At 38.7% G+C, this 18,704-nt stretch overlaps 1 protein-coding gene across 2 annotated transcripts in view; it reads left to right on the top strand.

Moving 5' to 3' along the window:
• Positions 1-18,704, top strand: part of SLC38A4 (solute carrier family 38 member 4) — a 67,818-nt gene that overhangs the window by 35,638 nt on the left and 13,476 nt on the right. For both annotated transcript variants that reach the window (XM_029204556.1, XM_029204557.1), the window contains exons 2-12: positions 1,804-2,033; positions 6,396-6,486; positions 6,994-7,109; positions 10,108-10,181; positions 10,645-10,737; positions 14,906-14,987; positions 15,074-15,156; positions 15,257-15,315; positions 16,200-16,475; positions 16,607-16,686; positions 18,017-18,117. In XM_029204556.1, the coding sequence (XP_029060389.1) occupies positions 1,915-2,033; positions 6,396-6,486; positions 6,994-7,109; positions 10,108-10,181; positions 10,645-10,737; positions 14,906-14,987; positions 15,074-15,156; positions 15,257-15,315; positions 16,200-16,475; positions 16,607-16,686; positions 18,017-18,117 (1,174 nt within the window). In that variant the 5' untranslated portion in view covers positions 1,804-1,914. The remainder of the gene's footprint in view (positions 1-1,803; positions 2,034-6,395; positions 6,487-6,993; positions 7,110-10,107; positions 10,182-10,644; positions 10,738-14,905; positions 14,988-15,073; positions 15,157-15,256; positions 15,316-16,199; positions 16,476-16,606; positions 16,687-18,016; positions 18,118-18,704) is intronic.

The raw sequence follows: 18,704 nt of genomic DNA, 5'->3' as shown, positions 1-18,704 counted from the left end.
ATCAGCAGGCATACTCTCAACCACTGCGCCACCAGGGAAGCCCTCTCTTTTTTTAACTGTATGTGTGTCTTACTTCTATTCTCTCTAGTGCTTTTAACATTTCTCTCTTCATCTTTGATGTTATACACTTACACTACCTCATATTAAAGAATATATTCATTTTTCTTCCTCTTGCTTGAAGTACTGTGTGTTTTTTTAAATCCTGAGATTTAAAAATTTTTAAATTTAAATCCTATCTTTCTTTAGCTCCCAACAATTCTTTGCCATTATGTCCTTTTGGTCTCTCCCTAGTCTCATAATTTTCTCATATTAGAATAACTATTAGGGTATGTTTAACCTTCTTTTTCTCATTTTTCTTCCCCATGTCTCTTAACTTCTTTATATTTTTCTTTCTTTCTTTGTGATATAATCAGAGTGATTTCCACTGATCTATCTTCCAGTTTCATTACTCTCCCTTCAGCTGAGTTTTTTATATGACTATACATTTTATTTTTAGAATTCTTTTTTTGGCTGTTTCCCAAACTAACCTGATTTTTTTTTTTTACCATGTTCTTAATCTGTGGATGTTATTTCTTATTTTGAATCTTTTATTACTTTTTATTATATTAATTTTAAAGTCTATTTTAAGTTACCTTGCAGTTTGTAGTCACTCGGGTATGAATCTTATTATTTCTTGTGCCTGCTGACACTCCTAACGAGTTTCTGTGTGTGATATGTCACTTTTGTGATTTGGGGTGTGAGCTCATGTTGAGTGTGAGTTGTCTTTCACAGATGTGCTGCTGCAGCCCTGGATTGTGGAGGCCTTCTCATGTGGCTGTTTCATATTTGTCAGGGGATTTGTGGATTCCATGAATTCTGGAGCAATTTTTATGTTAGTTTCTCTACTCAGGATTTCCTTACCAAATGGGTAGTGCATGTTTCAGAACCACACATTCCAAGAGTAATAGTGTTTCTCCCAATATAACGCTTCAACAAGAATTTCAATAGTAAAAATTTCAGAACATTACCATTAATAGGTTCATAGCATCTTTTAACACAGTGCCAGTCCACCCCTTTTCACTTTACAGTTGAGGAAAATGAGGTCAAAAAGTTAAATAACTTGTGCTGAAATCCAATAAATTAAAGGCAGAGCAGAGCCTAAAAGCTGGACCCTTTTCTTGTTAAAGTGCATTTCAACTTTATATAAATGGTGACTGAGGCTGATTCAAAGACAAACCTGTACTTGCTTTGGTTACTATTCTTAACTTTGGCTTCATGATCCAAGGGCCTGGAAAGTGGTTCCCTGAGGCTGATCCTACCCTGTGTTGCATGTTATCAAGCATTTTGGCGGTGTTAATTCTTTCATGCCCAATTAACAAATTAAAGCAGTAATTTTCTGCGTTACTGCTGGTAGAGACACTGGTAGATTCCGCCTTGGCAGATCTTCCTTTATCAACAGTTTACTATTGTCGCCCTTTTAAGTCATGCAATCTGCTTACAAATAGCTAAAGCTTCTTAAAGACTGCTGCCATGTCTTAATATTTTTTTTTCTTCCTACAGTGACTAGCAAAGCACCTGCCACACATAGGCATTCTATAAATACCTGCTGATTTGGCAATTTATTAAGAATTTTCCTTTTTCTCTTCCATTTTCTTTTTATTTTTGTATTGGGTAATGGAAGCTTTGGGGACATGTTTATGTGAAGTTTTTAGGAGTTTACTTCCTTTCCATGTTTTTACAGAGAACATACACAAATAGGTGACTAGTGTTCATTTATCTAATTTAAAGTAAATTATAATGATTTATTTTGTGTTCTGTGTGCAGAACAGAGTGTTCTGAACATAACTCCAAGTAGAAGAGCCTCAAGCTGAAGGTACGGTATCTTGTTTACACTGAAGGAGCTTGTGTGTGGACAAGAAAGCGCTGACAGCTCAAATGGATCCCATGGAACTGAGCAATGTCAACATCGAACCTGATGATGAGAGCATCAGTGGAGAAAGTATTCAAGATAGCTACACCGGGATGGGAAATTTAGAAAAGGCAGCAATGAGCAGGTATGGGGTTAAAATAACCAGGTTCCATGGAAAAATAAGAGACATTTATGGACATGGAAAACAAGGTTTTTGTTGGGAAAAATAGGATTTATTACCTATTTGAGAGATAACAATGACTTTGATGTTAACGCATCAACTCTCTGATCCTGAAGTACACATTATTATATTATTATTGTATGTCAATCCTTTGTGTGATTAATTTAGAATTACAGTTACAGTGTTCTTGTCCCTATTAATAATACAGAATAATTTAAATGATATTAGCCTATCACTTCTGTTACCTTTTGGACTATTCTCTCAGACTCCTCTTCCTCTGACTGCCCTGTAAGTGTTGCTACGTCTCCAGAGTTCTGCAGGGATTCTTCTCTGGCTAAAAGTGTCCTATGAGCAAGCTTATTCACAGCCATCAGGCTTCACCCACTGAACATATGCCATATCTTCCGCCTGTTCCTCTTCTATTTCAACTCACAGATGTGTTTACTACACATCTCTACTGGATGACTCATGTGTCTGAATTGTCTCATTGATAAAGTCAAACCTGTAATGTCTAATATTGAACTACTGCCGTTCCCTTCAAACTCTGTCCCTCCTCAAGCAAACCCATCTTGGTGAAAGTCATCACTATCATTCAGGAACTCAATCAAAGGATGTTTGGTGTCAACTTTGACTCATCCTTTCCCCGAAACTGCACATCCACTGTTCGACTATATCTGGTTGGGTCTACCTCATTAATATTTCAAACCTACCCACTTGTCTGTACCTATTCTATTGCCGTCTTATTACAGGCCCTCGTCATCTGTCACCTGTCTACTAGAACAGCCCTGATTTGTCTTCCTGTCTTATATTTTGCTCTCTTCCAGCTAGCCCTGCACATCCCTTGCAAAAGTTATCTTTTACAATTGCAAATTGACTTATGTTCCATCCCTGGGTAAACCCTTTCAGTGGTTCCCCATTAGCTATAGGAGAAAGATTGGACTATACATACATTGCTTGGCATATAAGGCCTTGCATGATCTGGCCCTCATCTAGCTCTCCTGTCCATCTCTTGCCCTGCTCCCTGTTTGTACCCTCTTTCCTAGCCTTGTTGAGCCACTCAGAGCTCCTGTTCCTTCGTTAACTCTGTTCTGTGTGCCTGAAATGCCCTTTTTTTTTTAGTATTACCCACTCACCTTACCCTTTTTCTCTATTGACTGCACTCATCCTTCAAGACTCAGCTCAATGTTAGTTCTCCTGTGAAGCCTTCCCCCAGTTAGAAGTGACCACCCCCTGCTTTGCGTAACCTCTCCCTGTCCAGATGTTCACGATGCCACTACAACATGTTAATGGTACTGCCTGGTACATAGTAGCTGCACAACTGTTATTTGATAAGTTTATTAATTTCTCACAAAATATTATATAACACAAATTATGCACGACTTAAGACATTCAGAAGTGAATATTTGACCAAATCTCAGTCTGAAGCAGAGAATATTATCCTCAAACCAAGACGTCTTATTGCATCCACAACATCCAGGAAGGGTGTCGGGAGGAAGCACTGCTCTTCCTCCAAGAAGCCAGCGCAGTAGTAAACGTTAGTGTTGTCAGACGAGAGAGACTCTGGAGATGTAAATATGATGCTTTCTAGTTAGGTGACCCTTGAGGAAGCACAATGTAGCAGAACCAGGGCTTTGGAATCTGCAGAGGAGTTACCTGATCTTGGAGAAGATAGTTATCTTCTTTGAGCTTCAGTGGAAAATGCAGAATGGCAAACCAACGCCTACTTTGCTGAGGATTAAGTGGGTGCCTTTGAGATAGGTGATACTCTGTAAACTTTTCTTTTTCCTCCTCCACTTCATCACCCTCAGGAAATTGATCAAATCTGAGGGCTCTTTTGTTTCTGAGAAGGATGCACACAGATATGAGCTCTGTGGAGGTGGCAGAGCTGAAGGGGACATGGTCCTAAGAACAGTCCTACAGGACATTTGGTCCTCTGAAAGCCGTCATGGAAAGAGCAAGAATGCTTTTGTTAGCTTCAGATAATGTGTTCTGGAACACTTACAGTGACCTAGCTTGTAACTCCTGACTCAAGTGGGTCATCATTTTGCAATTGTATGATCACTTTAAAAAGATGGGTTTTGTTTATGTTTGGATAGATCTCTTAAATGTAAATTTAGAGGGAAGTTCAACATAATACATTTATTTGGAATCATTATACTTATGTTTTCAATATATGCTGGGTTTGGTATTAAATCATTGAAGACACTGGGGACATTTCTTGTATATTTTATGCAATCTTGGCATGTTTTATGACTACAACTCATCTCATGCCAAAATAAGATCATGCAAATGCCTCAAAGGAGAAAGTCTATTTACTTTCACATTTAAACATTTAAAAATTACTCATGGACTAAAGGATTCTAACTTATTGATTAAGGTTAAAATAGAACATTGGACGTTCCAGAGTTTAAATCTAGATGACACTTTTGTTTTTATAATCGTTAGGTCCATTTGGGGCTCCAGTTCATTTTATGGTCTCCGTTTCCAACTATGAACATTGTGTACCAGTCTCCACATAGCAAGTATATTAACTACGGACATTAAAATAAAGCACAAAAGGGAGGGGGAGTGCAGAAGTGCAGAGGTGGAAGAAGGCAGCATCTGAGGGCATTATACTTCCTTCCAGAAATAGGAGGAAAATGACAGGATATGTTCCTAACTTGTACACCATGAGGTTCAAGAAAATCCACTTCTTGAGTTTTAGAAAAGCACACAAAACTTTATGATTTTGTCTGCTCGTTCTATCTACACTTTATATTGTTCTCTATTCTCAAAAAGTAACCTTGTTATCCTTCTTTCTCATAAGGTATATTCAGAATTAGCTTCTATTATAAGAGATCATTTGTACAGATCTAAAATAATTATTTTCCCCTTTTATATTTCTAAGGGTTATTTTAATAAAATACTCTCCAATCATTTTATTTTACTTTCTCATGCAAGAAATGCCCTAAAATTGCGATCTATCTAATTATAAAGCACTTTTAAGAACTAAGCATACATATTTGAGCATTTCCTGTAACAAAAAGAAAGCCTGTGTGATAGTTTGCAGTGTCAAAATGCAGTGGTGGGGCTGCCCTGATGGGGCTTCCCTGGTGGCGCATCCCTGGTGGCGCAGTGGTTGAGTCCGCCTACCGATGCAGGGGACATGGGTTCGTGCCCCGGTCTGGGAAGATCCCATATGCCGCGGAGCGGCTGGGCCCGTGAGCCATGGCCACTGAGCCTGCGCGTCCGGAGCCTGTGCTCCACGACGGGAGAGGCCACAACAGTGAGAGGCCCGCGTACAGCAAAAAAAAAAAAAAAAAATGCAATGGTGGCAGCTGAACTCATTAGTCAAGCCTTTCGGAAATGTGACTGGTACTAGATCAATACCCTCAAAACCTCTGGCACAGAGCTCCAGGAGCCGACCAGTACTGTCAGGGGATGTGCAGCTTCCAGCCTGTACCAAGTAGACCGCAGTCATAATGTTCCATGGATAGTGACATCTTAAAGTCCTCCCAACTCTTCTACTAATTCATTGGATTTCTTTAATGTTTTTCTTAGTTTCATTCATTGTCTAACAATTCAAGTACATTTTCAGAGTAATTAAACTACACACACTCACACACAACCAAACACAGCACAGAGCTACCATCCAACTCCTTTCCAGCAAGGGATATGTGTATAAAAAGATGGAACCAAAAAAGAGGAAAATACCAGCTACAGTGCCCTGCCCAGGTCTCCATGGCACTGTGGGAGACCCTAGACCTGGGATCTGGTGCGTCTGGATACACTACCTCACTCTTCTGAGCCATAGTCGCTGCATATTTAGAGCAAAGACATGGAAGTTTCTCTCACAGAGACATCTGAGCATCAAGTGAGATGGGATCACATTGTCAAGGCACTTAATAAATATTTACTGAATTAATAAGATCCTCTGATCATGGTGTATTAGCAGTTGAGAAAACTCAGTCACTACTCTGTTCCCTTTCTTTGGGAGGGCTCGAAATGGCAACAAAATTCGCTCTAATTATTCTCTCTCTCTCTCTCTCTTTTTTTTTTTTTTTTGCATAGTCAATGTGTGAAGAAGAAATGTGGCTTATAAAAGATCCCAACTAAAAAAATATTTTCTTCCTTCATAACTTTCTCCCTCCCTCCCAAAGTATATTCATAAATGGGGCTCAGTCATTGGTCTGGAAGGAACAGTAGTATGTGGAGGAGAAGGAAAAAAAAGTCTGTCTTGTTTTTCCTCTCCTAATTCAGTGACAGATCACCCGAAACATAAGTATAACTCAGAGCATTTACCAGATGTTTTTACTGTCTTCTTTTCCTGTGTGTGTGTGTGTTCAGTCAATTTACTAATGAAGATGCTGAAAGTCAGAAATTTCTGACAAATGGATTTTTGGGGAAAAAGAAGCTGACAGATTATGACGATGAACATGTAAGTGACTTTCTGCTCTCTGGCAGTAAACAGGACTTGAGGATGTCTGATCTAACTGGGTCTCTGTGCGAAAACAAAGTGACTGAAATTTTCCAAGCCTTGATCAGCACATTCTCTGTTTATTCAGGCCCTTACTGGAATAAGGGCTTGTTTTTCCTGTTCGCCATATGGCTGCATAAATCATTTATGAAATTTATTTGTTTTTTGGAGAAATCATTCTAACCCAAATGTAATCTGCAATCCTACATGCTTTCCCTTCTTTATGTTACTCAACTTGTATTTTTTATTTTTACTGAGACCCCTGCTTAAATCAAGTACTACATTCCACTGAAAATTATACACTTTTATTGAAGTTGAGTCATGACTTTTATTCACTGTGATTTTATCTTAATCTTCCCTATTGGATGGTAGTCTCCTCCAGTAAAGATAATATAGGATAAGAATAATCCAAAAAAAGCTTCGTCCTTTGGCAAATATTTGCTTATCACGCATCCCTTTGTCTTCAAGCATCCTGGAACCACCTCCTTTGGAATGTCTTCATTCAATCTGAGTAATGCCATCATGGGCAGTGGAATCCTGGGCCTGTCCTATGCCATGGCCAACACAGGGATCATCCTTTTTATGTAAGTGAATGGACACATCTACACTTGGTTCAAAGCCCATGCATACCTGGTGCCCTTTCAATTAATCTGAAGTTTGATCTTTGTGAATAGGAATAATCTGAGAAAATATTAACATATTCTCTTCCTTTTAAATAAAACAACAACGAAAAGTAATCAGAGCAGTCTAATCATCATACTTGTTCAACCAGCCATCCCTAACCAAACGGCAGAGAGTTTATGTGCCCAGTCCCCCAAACTGCTGGAACAGCCCTACCAGTCCATAGAAACCACTTTACAAAGTAATTCGTTATAAAATAATTTGGTGTTTAATAATTTAAAAGATCTTTCCTGGCAGCAAATCTGACTTTATACACACTCTTAGGAAAAACATCCCTTCCCAAACCAGACCTACAGGGTCCTGCATGCCCTGGTCCCATCTCCTGTGCCCCTATATACAAGATATACTGGGCACAGTGACCTTCTCTCCATCCCATGAAGGTGCCATTCCCTCTCACCACAGGTCCTTTGCACGTGATCTTGGAACCTTCTTTCCTTTCCTCTTCAGCTAGTTAACTCCTCATAACTCAGCTCAGCCTCACCTCAGTTATGCCTTCCCCCAATCTCCGTGACTTGGACAAACCACCTTATTAGACACTCATCACAGTGTTAATATTTTAGTGCGGTCGTCTGATTCATTTGGTTAATGTCTCTCTCCCTTGCTAGACTATCATCTCCAAAGGGTTGAGCCCATGTCTGTTTTTACTCACTGCACGTCTGTATCCCCAAGACCTAGAAACAGTGCTTGGCGCAGAGATTTTTGCAGAGTGGCCAAAGTTTATACCTAAACCAATGCACTTTATCCAAACTTGGTCAAATGCTGCCTAGTGGTAGCAGCATCACATAGCCAGCCTGGAGGATGGACACCACATTGTCTGTGACAGACAGCCACAGACATCTGCGCATTACGTACAGCCTGGTATTTTCAAAGACACAGTTGGTGGCAGTGAAATGCTTCACAAGAATAAAGTCTAATGTTAGTCAGGCATCAGTATGAATGCAGATCACAACCCCTAATGCAGTGCTGGAGTCTTAAATAACTGTCTAAGAATGCAACATTTATGTTATAAATATATGCTATTTGTGTTCTGAATATCATTTATGATTAGGTAATCACACAGCTATTTGAGGGCTAAGGATCGGGCTGAACTATAAATATTTATATCGTGTCAGTGCTTTGATTGAACTGTTAGGTGTCGTATTTTTTAGCTGAATGGCTTTTGATATCAGCTTTACTTTTCTAAGCCATGTTTGAAATAAAGTAAGTTTTAAAAATTTTCTGACTCCTAATGGCTAGAGGTATATTCATATGCATAGTTGTACACTTTTATAATGTACACTATCTCTAAGACAAAAGACTGCCTTCTCCTTACTAATTACACATATCATTAAAATTAATTAGGGGGCTTCCCTGGTGGCGCAGTGGTTGAGAGTCCGCCTGCCGATGCAGGGGACACGGGTTCGTGCCCCGGTCCGGGAAGATCCCACATGCCGCGGAGCGGCTGGGCCCGTGAGCCATGGCCGCTGAGCCTGCGCGTCCGGAGCCTGTGCTCCGCAACGGGAGAGGCCACAGCAGTGAGAGGCCCGCGTACCGCAGAAAAAAAAAAAAAAAGAAAGAAACACTCCCCCCAATCCTAGAGTTCATTTTCATGGCAGGAGAATATTCCACTTTTAAAACTGAAAGCCTCATTTCAGGCCTGTAAACATTTAGCAGATTAATTTGGCCAGAACAATTACATAGCTAGATATCATGAGGTGTGTTTTGTGTATCCAAGTAGCCCAAACTGGATTCAGCAATCTCCCTCAATTCCCAACAAGTGACACAGGATTTCATCGGTGTTACTTTTAGTATTTTCTGCCAAAGCAGAAAATGCATTTAGAATACAGGGTACGCTTATTATTTTTCCAGGGAACAAAATTATATAATCTGAATTACATAATTCTTTAAAAACAGGTCAATTCATAACATATATGGAAAAATGTATGAATAAGACATTGATTAGGCAGTTCTGGTGAACATGTTTTGTGAAAAAAAAAAACAAACAGTACAATAGAGCTAGAATAGCTATAACATTTGTAACTCGGTCTAAATCTACATTTGTAACATTGACTTCCCAAGGAATTACCAAAGAATTAGATCAATTGAGGGGAGACTGTTTGGTATGCTCTCATCATATTAAACAAAGGATAAGGTTTTTTTTTTAATTTCAGGTAAAGTTTAGTATTGTGCATTAATTTATTATATAGATGCTTCTATCTACACTCTTTATTTTTGCTGTCCAATTCTTGTTTTTTGGAGAAGCATTGATCACTGTATACATAAAGAAATCATATATGCCTGTGGACATGTGGAGGGTCCTGAACCAGAAATGATTTTTCTGAATACAGCAAAGGTTTTCCTGCACCCTAGACTTACCTTTCTCTGTTTTCTCTATTATACAGGCAATTGTCAGACCCTCTGGTTCACACATCTGATCACTGTCATCTAATATGCAGACTCAGTAGTAACGGAGCTCAGAATTTGCTTTGACTTCTGTATTTCTAGATTTTAGATTAATGTTTAGTCAGGTCATTGAATAGCCCTTCAATTATAAATGTTCATGGGAATATCCCGCAGATATGGTGTACATATACCCATATGCTGAGTAAGTATTTGCTAATTTTGCTATGCATTTAGCATCTAAGTTATAAACCAGATTCTACTACTGGGTAGAATCTAAGACTAAAAAAGTTACGTTAGGAACTTCCAATAGTACGTTTTGGCCCATAAAATAAAGCCAATTCCAGTTCTGGGACATTTAAGGGCATTGGTGGAGTTCTGAAAAGAATTTTTCAGCTTCCCCCAAATCCACATACTCTTGGAAAGTTAATGATTGAAAAGACCAGTGTAATAATGTAACATCTAATATTACATCTTATTTTTTATAGAAACATTATCGTCTCCTCTCTATTCCCTTCACAGAATCATGCTGCTTGCTGTGGCAATCCTATCTCTCTATTCAGTTCATCTTTTATTAAAGACTGCGAAGGAAGGAGGTATGCCACTCCCTAGACCTAAGACATGCTATTTTGATCTCATTAAAGGGTATTTCAGCCTTTAGCTCTATACCTATAGGATGGTGTTGGTCAATTTTACATTTCATTTTCTTCTAACCCCAATCACATGGTCTCTCCATGTTTTTAGTTATCTGGGCAAGTGAGGCAAGTGAAAGTCAACCTGCTCAGGTTCAAGCCAAATAGAGAAAAAGACTTTTGGTGGATGATAGAAATAACAGTTCTGACTTGCTGCCTGGAGCCAAGATGAATGAAGGCATCGCTTCTTGTTTGGAGAACATTTACCATATTTTGTAATGGCTTTTGAGATTGCGTATTTGGGGTTTGTAATTTCTATATGGTGTTTATTTACATGTTTGAGGCTCCAGTGGAGAATTACATAGAAATATTTTAGTCACTAAAACAGTTTTTTTAAAAACAAGTTTCTTTTCATTTTTGATTATAGGATCTTTAATTTATGAAAAACTAGGTGAAAAGGCATTTGGATGGCCTGGGAAAATCGGAGCATTTATTTCCATTACAATGCAGAACATTGGAGGTAAGAGGATCTGGCTTTCAACAAACCATTTAAACTTTCTAAAAAGATGTTCAAGAAATAAGAAAACTCAATGGCAATGAACAGGCCCTTTAAATACAGAAAAATAGCTGTTTTATCATTTTTAAATTTCAAAAGTAGAGTTTCCTAAATAGATTTGCTCTTTAATTGCTCCTTAATCCCTCTTTAATTGAAAATAGCAATATCTAAGAAATGAAATACTATATAAAACCCTACCAAATAAATTCTAGAATTAAAATATAAAATAAAACCTTTCTTGATTTCAAATGGCTTTAATTATTACTTTTAAAAGTTAAAGCATTAGTGCTTATATCTGTCATTGCCCAAACAGTTGATGTGTCACATGTATGATTGAGTTTGTTTCATAAAAGGGAAAATTTAGTGTCTGAGGCACATAGCCAAATTTTGGGGTCCTTGAGACACAGCCTGCACAGAGCCAGCCCACTGTAGAGTATCCCTAGAAATTATGCTAAGGCAAAAATCTGGCTAGGCATCGGAAGCATTATAAAGCACAGATTTCTTGGTTCTACAGATTCTTTTAATTCCTACTGAATGATCCCTTCCAGAGGAGAGCCGAGAAGTACATTTTTTTACTAGTGTTCCAGGTGATATGTATGTCCACCAGCTTCACTGGTCCTATCGTGTCTTTGACCCTCAAAAGGCATCTTGACCCATATTTCAGATGTCCTACTGGCTAAGTCTCCTTGAACGACCTGGACTATATCACCACATAGTAGAACTTATTTCCTCACCTCCTACCCAGTCCCCAAACCTGTTATTCTATACTTCTGTTCTTTCATCTCAGTGAACAATACCAGCAGCATCCAGTTTCTTAAGCCAGCAATCTGGGTGTCAGCCTAAACTTTTCCCTCTCTCCCTAACCCTGACAATCCAATCAACTACCAGCTTTTATCCATTCTTTCTCTTATTTAGCCTTTGAATCTCTCCTCTCCTTCTAGTCTCGCTATCACACTTCAGGTGATTACTATTTCTGCTCAGACTTTTGCAGTAGACATCTACCTGTTATTCCTGTATTTAGTTTCCCCTCTTCCATCTGTAATTCATCTTCCAAATTAACTTTCTCAAATTCAGATCTACTCCTGCTTCTCACATGCATAAACTTCTTCAGCATGCCCTCATGATTTTCAAGATAAAATTTAAACTCTTTAGTCTGACATATAAGGGTTTTCATCATCTTTCCTTTGCCTACCTTTCTGATACCTTTCCTACAAACCCCAATCTCTCTCTCTCTCTCTCTCTCTCTCTCTCTCTCTCTCTACCTATCTATCTATCTATCATCTGTTCCCTATGTGTCCTGTGTCATACTATAACAAACTATATTTAGTTCCCCTACTTTTACAATCCTCCAGACCTAACACATACACATTCTCTGGCTCTCCCTCTCTGTTTGCTCCATGATCCATCATTCTCTAGGCTATTAGGTATTAGCTCTTCTGGGCTCCCTTAGCCTTGTTTGTATACATCTGGTATGTCACTGTTTTTTAAAAGACATTTTAAAATCCATGAGTAGAGAATAGACTTTTGGTGCCTGATAACACCTGAATTTGAGTTTGTTTCTGTCACTATCTATGACCTTGGGAAAATCACTTTACACCTCTGAGTCCAATTTTTCCACCTATGCAATTGAGGGTAAAAGTTCATCCTCACAGTGTCATAATAATACAGGTTCAGTACATGGACCCTTCCTCTCCAGTTCTTGGATTCAATATCCATGTCACTGGAGCCCTCCTGGTTGTTTTAAATGGCACTTTTATAATTATAAGACAAATATATGCTAATTGTGAAAAACAAAAACATTACATAAATATATAAATTACAAAGAAATGTTTATGTAAATCATCCTTAGAAAAACCCATGCCAGGTTTTCCTCTATGACAAATTTAACAAATATATTGTTACTGTTAAAACAGGATCATCTTCTAATACTGATTTACCACTTACTTTTTTTATTTAACAATATGCCTTGAATGTTTTTGCATATTACTCTTTTTAATGGCTTTTGAGCTTTCCATTGTATAAATACACCATAATTGGTGTACTGAATCCCTTGATGAACAGTTTTGGATCGTTTCCAGGTTTTTTACTATTGTAAACAATGCTGCAATAAACTTACACAGAGATCTTGCAAGGAGGTCATTCTTCCTGATTAATAAAATCACTGGAATTATCCAGCATTTCTAGAATGCAGCAGTTTCTTTAGTAACCTTTATCCAACTATACCTGCTCCTGATAACGGCTAGTTGGTAGGCAGATAAATAAAATCAGTCATATCTTAATGATTTGTGTTTATGTCTTTCATATTTTTTGTATAGTAAGACTACAGTCCTGGGTAGAATTCGGCAGTAACACTGGAATTGTTTCATTCATTTTACTGGCATTGGGTCCCAAGCATATAAGTCCCCCATTCCCCACCAAATAAACTGCTTTACATTTGGTTCAAATTCTCAGCCTTACCAAGATTTAAAATATCAAGCCTTTCATAGGATCTCTTCATAGGTGATCTAATATACTTGTTTGGACCACTGAATTAACTGGACATACACACGCTTAGCCCTGAGCCCAACAGGCTGAGTGGCAACAGCATTGTCTATTGTTCCAAGTATAGCTACTATTATGCTTCTAAACAATGGAATAAACTATAACATGGTTTCTCAGTCAAGCCCCTCACCCCACAGTGTGGCTTTAAGGGAGTGAGATGAAATTTCATACACCTTTCCTGAAAATCTCTCACTTTGGTTACTCTATGTGATTAGTGGTTATTGTGGCCTAAAAGAAATCACTTGTATTTCTGTATTTAGCAACTCCACATTTAGAACATTTAATTTTCTCAATCCCCTGAAAAATTAACACTGACCATTAGCAGAATAATGTTGACATTACCCAGACAGGTCTGGATCATTCTGAATTTTCAAAGACCAAACACATTAACAGTGGTGACATCACTGAGAGTCAGCAACTAATAGCTCTAAAATTGAATGGTACCTCGCTGAACCAGTTAATCAGAAATATCTCCTCTGTTTACCCTCTGTAAGATTTAGCTTTAGCCAAGGTCTTTGTAAAGATTAACCAAGTCATGTTTACGGAAGACACATCAGGTATTGTAAAAATCATTTCATTTCACAATAGAGAAGACACACTGGCGTGAAATCAGGGATCTTATGTTTTTGATGTGGTCTGTCATTTTCAAGCTGTGCGATCTTGGACACATCAGTTAAGCTCTCAAAATTTTTATATCCTCAGCTGTGGAATGAAGATGATAAGATGCACCTTGCTCTTTCATGTGGATTTTCAGCTGATCACATGCAGAACTAAACAATGTGGGGAACTGTTATCACCGTTATTACTTTCATTTGAGATTAAGGAAATATTTTTAAACTGTTAATAGTTCGATCTGCAACTTAGATATCTGCTTCAAATGTCTGTTAGCAAAAATTCACCAGAAGGATGTAGCACACACTTAAACCTTGCAATGCGAAACTTGTCAGTTTTATTTTCAATTGAGTCTTTTGATCACGTGTGAAATAGCAAATTAGTATTATTCTTCACTGAGTGGTTGGACTTGAGAAAGGGATGTTGCATACATCCCTACAATTGTAGGCAAAATTGTATGTTATGCATATGTATGCATAACTATTTTTCCAAGGAGAGGGTTTATAGATTTTATAGATCAGGTATTCAGAAGAGTACATGATCACACATACATCACTTATCTAGACGTTCAAGAAATTTTGCTACTTTGTATGATTTCTTATTTGGACAAAGGATATAGAAAAAACTTCATTGACAAAGGTTAGAGAAGCTATCCTCTCTTGTACTTTTTTTTTTTATCAATCCAGTATGACTCCAGGAAAAAAACTTTGAAACTGTAGCTTCACTGAAAACCTCAGAGCTGGATTTAACACAGAATCAGCATTGATACTGTTAGCAAAGGTCCATAGGCAAGAGCCAAAGGGCCGAATGTCCATTCATGAGAAGAACTTGGAAACAGTACAGAATACATAGTGGGTGGTTTTTCTTTCGCTTTGGGAATTACTGAGAAGGAGGGGTGTACCAAGGCCTGGACTTCTCACAACTTGCCTGTGACTTTGGTGCCGTGCCCACCACTAAGCTCTCACGTCTTCCATTTTAGCCATGTCAAGCTACCTCTTCATTATTAAATACGAACTACCTGAAGTAATCAGAGCGTTCATGGGACTTGAAGAAAATACTGGGTATGTCTTCTGCTCTCTTTGTAACATCAAGAGCCTCATTCTACTTGGTCTTTTCTGATCCTAATATTCTGGTCTCTCTTTTCTAGAGAATGGTATGTCAATGGCAACTACCTCGTCATATTTGTGTCAGTTGGAATCATTCTTCCACTTTCTCTTCTTAAAAATTTAGGTAAAGTCATTTTCCATTTTTATTTTCATTTTGTATTCCAAGAGGTAAGCTGATTGTGGATGCCACATTCACCTTCCGGAATTTCTCTGCTAACCCCTAGGTTACCTTGGTTATACCAGCGGATTTTCTCTTACCTGCATGGTGTTTTTTGTCAGTGTGGTAAGTGATTTTTGACATGATCCTTGTAACTTGGTAGGGGTGTGATGCTTTCAGTGCCTGAATTGGTGTCCTCATTTTTGTTCAAGCACATCATTAGCATGAAATAGTTCTTGCATCACAAACAATTTCCTTGTATTCTAATTTGGAATGAGAAAAGAACAGTCATGAGTTTAAAAATAGTTGAGTTAGAATGTCAAGACTATTGCTAACAGTATGTTCTAGGCATACTGAATGCATATTTGGACGAAAGGAACACTTCAAGCAGAAATGGGACAACAACCCAGTATTTAGACAGGCGGAGGAAAAAGAAGTGAAGAGTCCCAGAAGATAAATGAGTAGGCTGTAGAATTAGCCATATTTACATGAATCAGCCATTTTCTCTTACTCATTCTACCCATGAAGAGAAGGTGACCACAGTGGAATTAAAGAAAGAAATCCTCTCCCCACCCCACTCCCTCTCCCCTCCAAAAGGGGGGATTTATGCTAATATCATGAACGCCAAAATGTATATAGCATTTCCCCAAAGAGGCAAAGGAGGAGGGGGGAATTTCCTGATGATCCATATTTTCATTAGTTTGAAGACATGAAAGAGATGCAATGTAGCAAGAAAATGATCATCTTTCTCATGGAAGAGTATGCATGAAGTTTGGGATAGATTCACGCAAAATACTGTCTTGTTGACTCTAAGGGAGAGAGTTGCCAACCATAGTTCCAACTCCTTACATCAAACTGAGGCTAGAGGGAGTCTCCGCTGTCCATTAGTCTAAAGGGAATCCTCAGCAGAGTCCCCTCACCTCTACCCCATAAACCACCCACAGGGATTTTTGTTTCATTGTTTCCTCAGAAGACTGACTTGTTGTTGTTGTGTTAATGACCGGGTCTAGGTGATTTACAAGAAATTCCAAATACCCTGCCCTCCGCCTGTTCTGGATCACAATGTTGGGAATCTGACATTCAACAATACAGTTCCAATGCACGTGATGATGTTACCCAACAACTCTGAGAGTAGTGGTGTGAACTTCATGATGGATTACACCCACCAGAATCCTGCAGAGCTAGATGAGAAACAGGCCAAGGGCTCTATTCATGGCAGTGGAGTAGAGTATGAAGCACACAGTGATGACAAGTGTCAGCCCAAATACTTTGTATTCAACTCCCGGGTAAGTGAGAGGTCTAGGCTTCTAAGAGCCTAGCAACGTGGCCTCTGAGTTTTTATCTCACAAGCTGAGATGGCCTGGGGTAGCTCTCTGCGTTGAAATGCTAAACATGCGGTGTTGTCTTTGTTTTTCAGACGGCCTATGCAATTCCCATCCTAGCATTTGCTTTTGTATGCCACCCTGAGGTCCTTCCCATCTACAGTGAACTCAAAGAGTAAGGCAGCCATCATTTTAGCGTTCTAATTTGCTTTGAAAATGTGCTCTATTTTCAAAGGTGCTTTATACAGAAGCATAGTTTACAGCTTTGCCTTCACAGGAGGTTTATGCTATAACCACTCATCAGTAATGTGCTTTTAGCACAAAGGTGTGAATCAGCCCCCTCACTGCTTCCTTTTCTCCTGTTCCTTCATCCTAAGGAATCAGGGGAGGGGTTCAGGACAGAGGGAGGATGAGCCAATGTCTGTTAAGGATTTTGGCAAGCATGGGGAATTTGAATTTGAATATTGGTGGGAAGAAGTGAGGTCACCTGAACTGGAAATGACCCACACCCATGAAGACCAAAAATTATGATTAGGGTGGCCTGGCTAAGCCACTGATGTCACCTATGGTCAATCTTTAACCCTTGCCTAGAAGACATTCCACCACTGGGATGTGCCAGTATCTGGCCTTCATAGTCTAATCTGTATAAGGGAGACACTGGTTAGACAATCTTCTTTCTTCCAGCTGATATTCTATGATTCCTTAATACTCTTTTCCCTTTGAGGTTGTTAACATGCCCTTGGGGATGAGTGGGTCTGAGCCCACTAGAGCAGCTTCTTCCTTTACCCTGAGGGGAGGTGGTCCTATAATTCTCATCTTCTTTACCCAGACATCAATAACCTCAGTCTTTGTTCTCACTAAATAACAATAACTTGCCCCATGTATTCCGATTTACCTCTTAAAAAACTTATAGAGCACTTTCAATTATTTTGATGTCTTTGATTTACTTGGAAAATCCCATGTAGCTGTTACTCTACACTTGATCTGAGCCGAAAGACAGAGAAGTGATAGCAGTTACCCCAGTGTCAGCAGCCAGGTGCCTCTAGAATGGTTTTCAGAAGCTGTCCAGGTAATGATATCAGGCTTCAGGTTGTCTGGACTCCTGGGAGTAGTGCTTTGCAGTTTCTAGTGGATTCTGGTCCTCAAATCTATCTCACTATGAAATATGAAGTCTTTCTACATTAGGAGCCAGTTTGACCTTTGTGCTAATTACGTTCTTAAATACTCAGTAGACAAGCATACTTATCAACATAAAATAAACTGATCCTCATATAGGAAAATAGTCCTTTCTAAGACTAAAGAAGTAGCATTTAAGAAAAATGGAAACAAGTCCTCCATAATTCCCTAAGGCAAATTTAAATAAGCTGTGTTTCTGCACTAGAAATGTGGTTTTATAATGAGTAACACAGGCACACATTCTTTTATTATTTTTAAAATTTTAATTGTAAGCAGTGATATTTTCATCTGTTCAGAAAACCAAAGCTCGGTGTTCTTTTTCTTTTCAGTCGGTCCCGGAGGAAGATGCAAACGGTGTCAAATGTTTCCATCACGGGGATGCTCGTCATGTACCTGCTTGCTGGCCTCTTTGGTTACCTAACCTTTTATGGTAGGTCACTCTGTCAAAGTCATTTTCTTTGTGCAAATCCTAGTTGGACTGATCATTAATCCGGGTAGGTATACTTCTTTTAATTACTCTCAATAAACAGCATGACCTGTAGGTACACATGCTCAATTAACATGCTATTTTAGTCTCATCATTTGACCTAAGAAAATGGAAACTGAACCAGGCTGCCTAACAGGTTATAATAATTTGTGAATTCACACATATTTTGTAAAAACCGTCCCTCTAATTTAATTATTTTCCTTAGGGGATAGAGGATATTTCTTTGGCTTGATTTTCTAAGCCATCTAAAGCTACATACATACTGTGAGAGTGAATCAGATTGCATGTTGTAAAGCTCTTTTAGTGGAGTAACTAACTACCAAGCAAATGGCAGAAAAACTACCAAGTCCTTGAGTTGGAACCTGCTTCTTGTTTACCAGTCAAGTCAAATCTGGGGGCTTAGAGCATTATACAAATTTTCTGGATTATCTCATTCCATTCTGCTATAGTGAATGGTTTCCTAAGAAAAAAGGACATGACAGAATTCCTTTCGATCTGGGGACGTACTATCAAAAAACAAAGTGACTATG

The sequence above is a fragment of the Monodon monoceros genome, unplaced genomic scaffold (assembly GCF_005190385.1).
Source record: "Monodon monoceros isolate NGI ecotype Baffin Bay Population unplaced genomic scaffold, NGI_Narwhal_1 Super_Scaffold_6, whole genome shotgun sequence".
NCBI lineage: Eukaryota > Metazoa > Chordata > Mammalia > Artiodactyla > Monodontidae > Monodon > Monodon monoceros.
The sequence above is the reverse complement of the archived record's forward strand: the minus strand, read 5'-3'. Positions and strand labels throughout refer to the sequence as shown.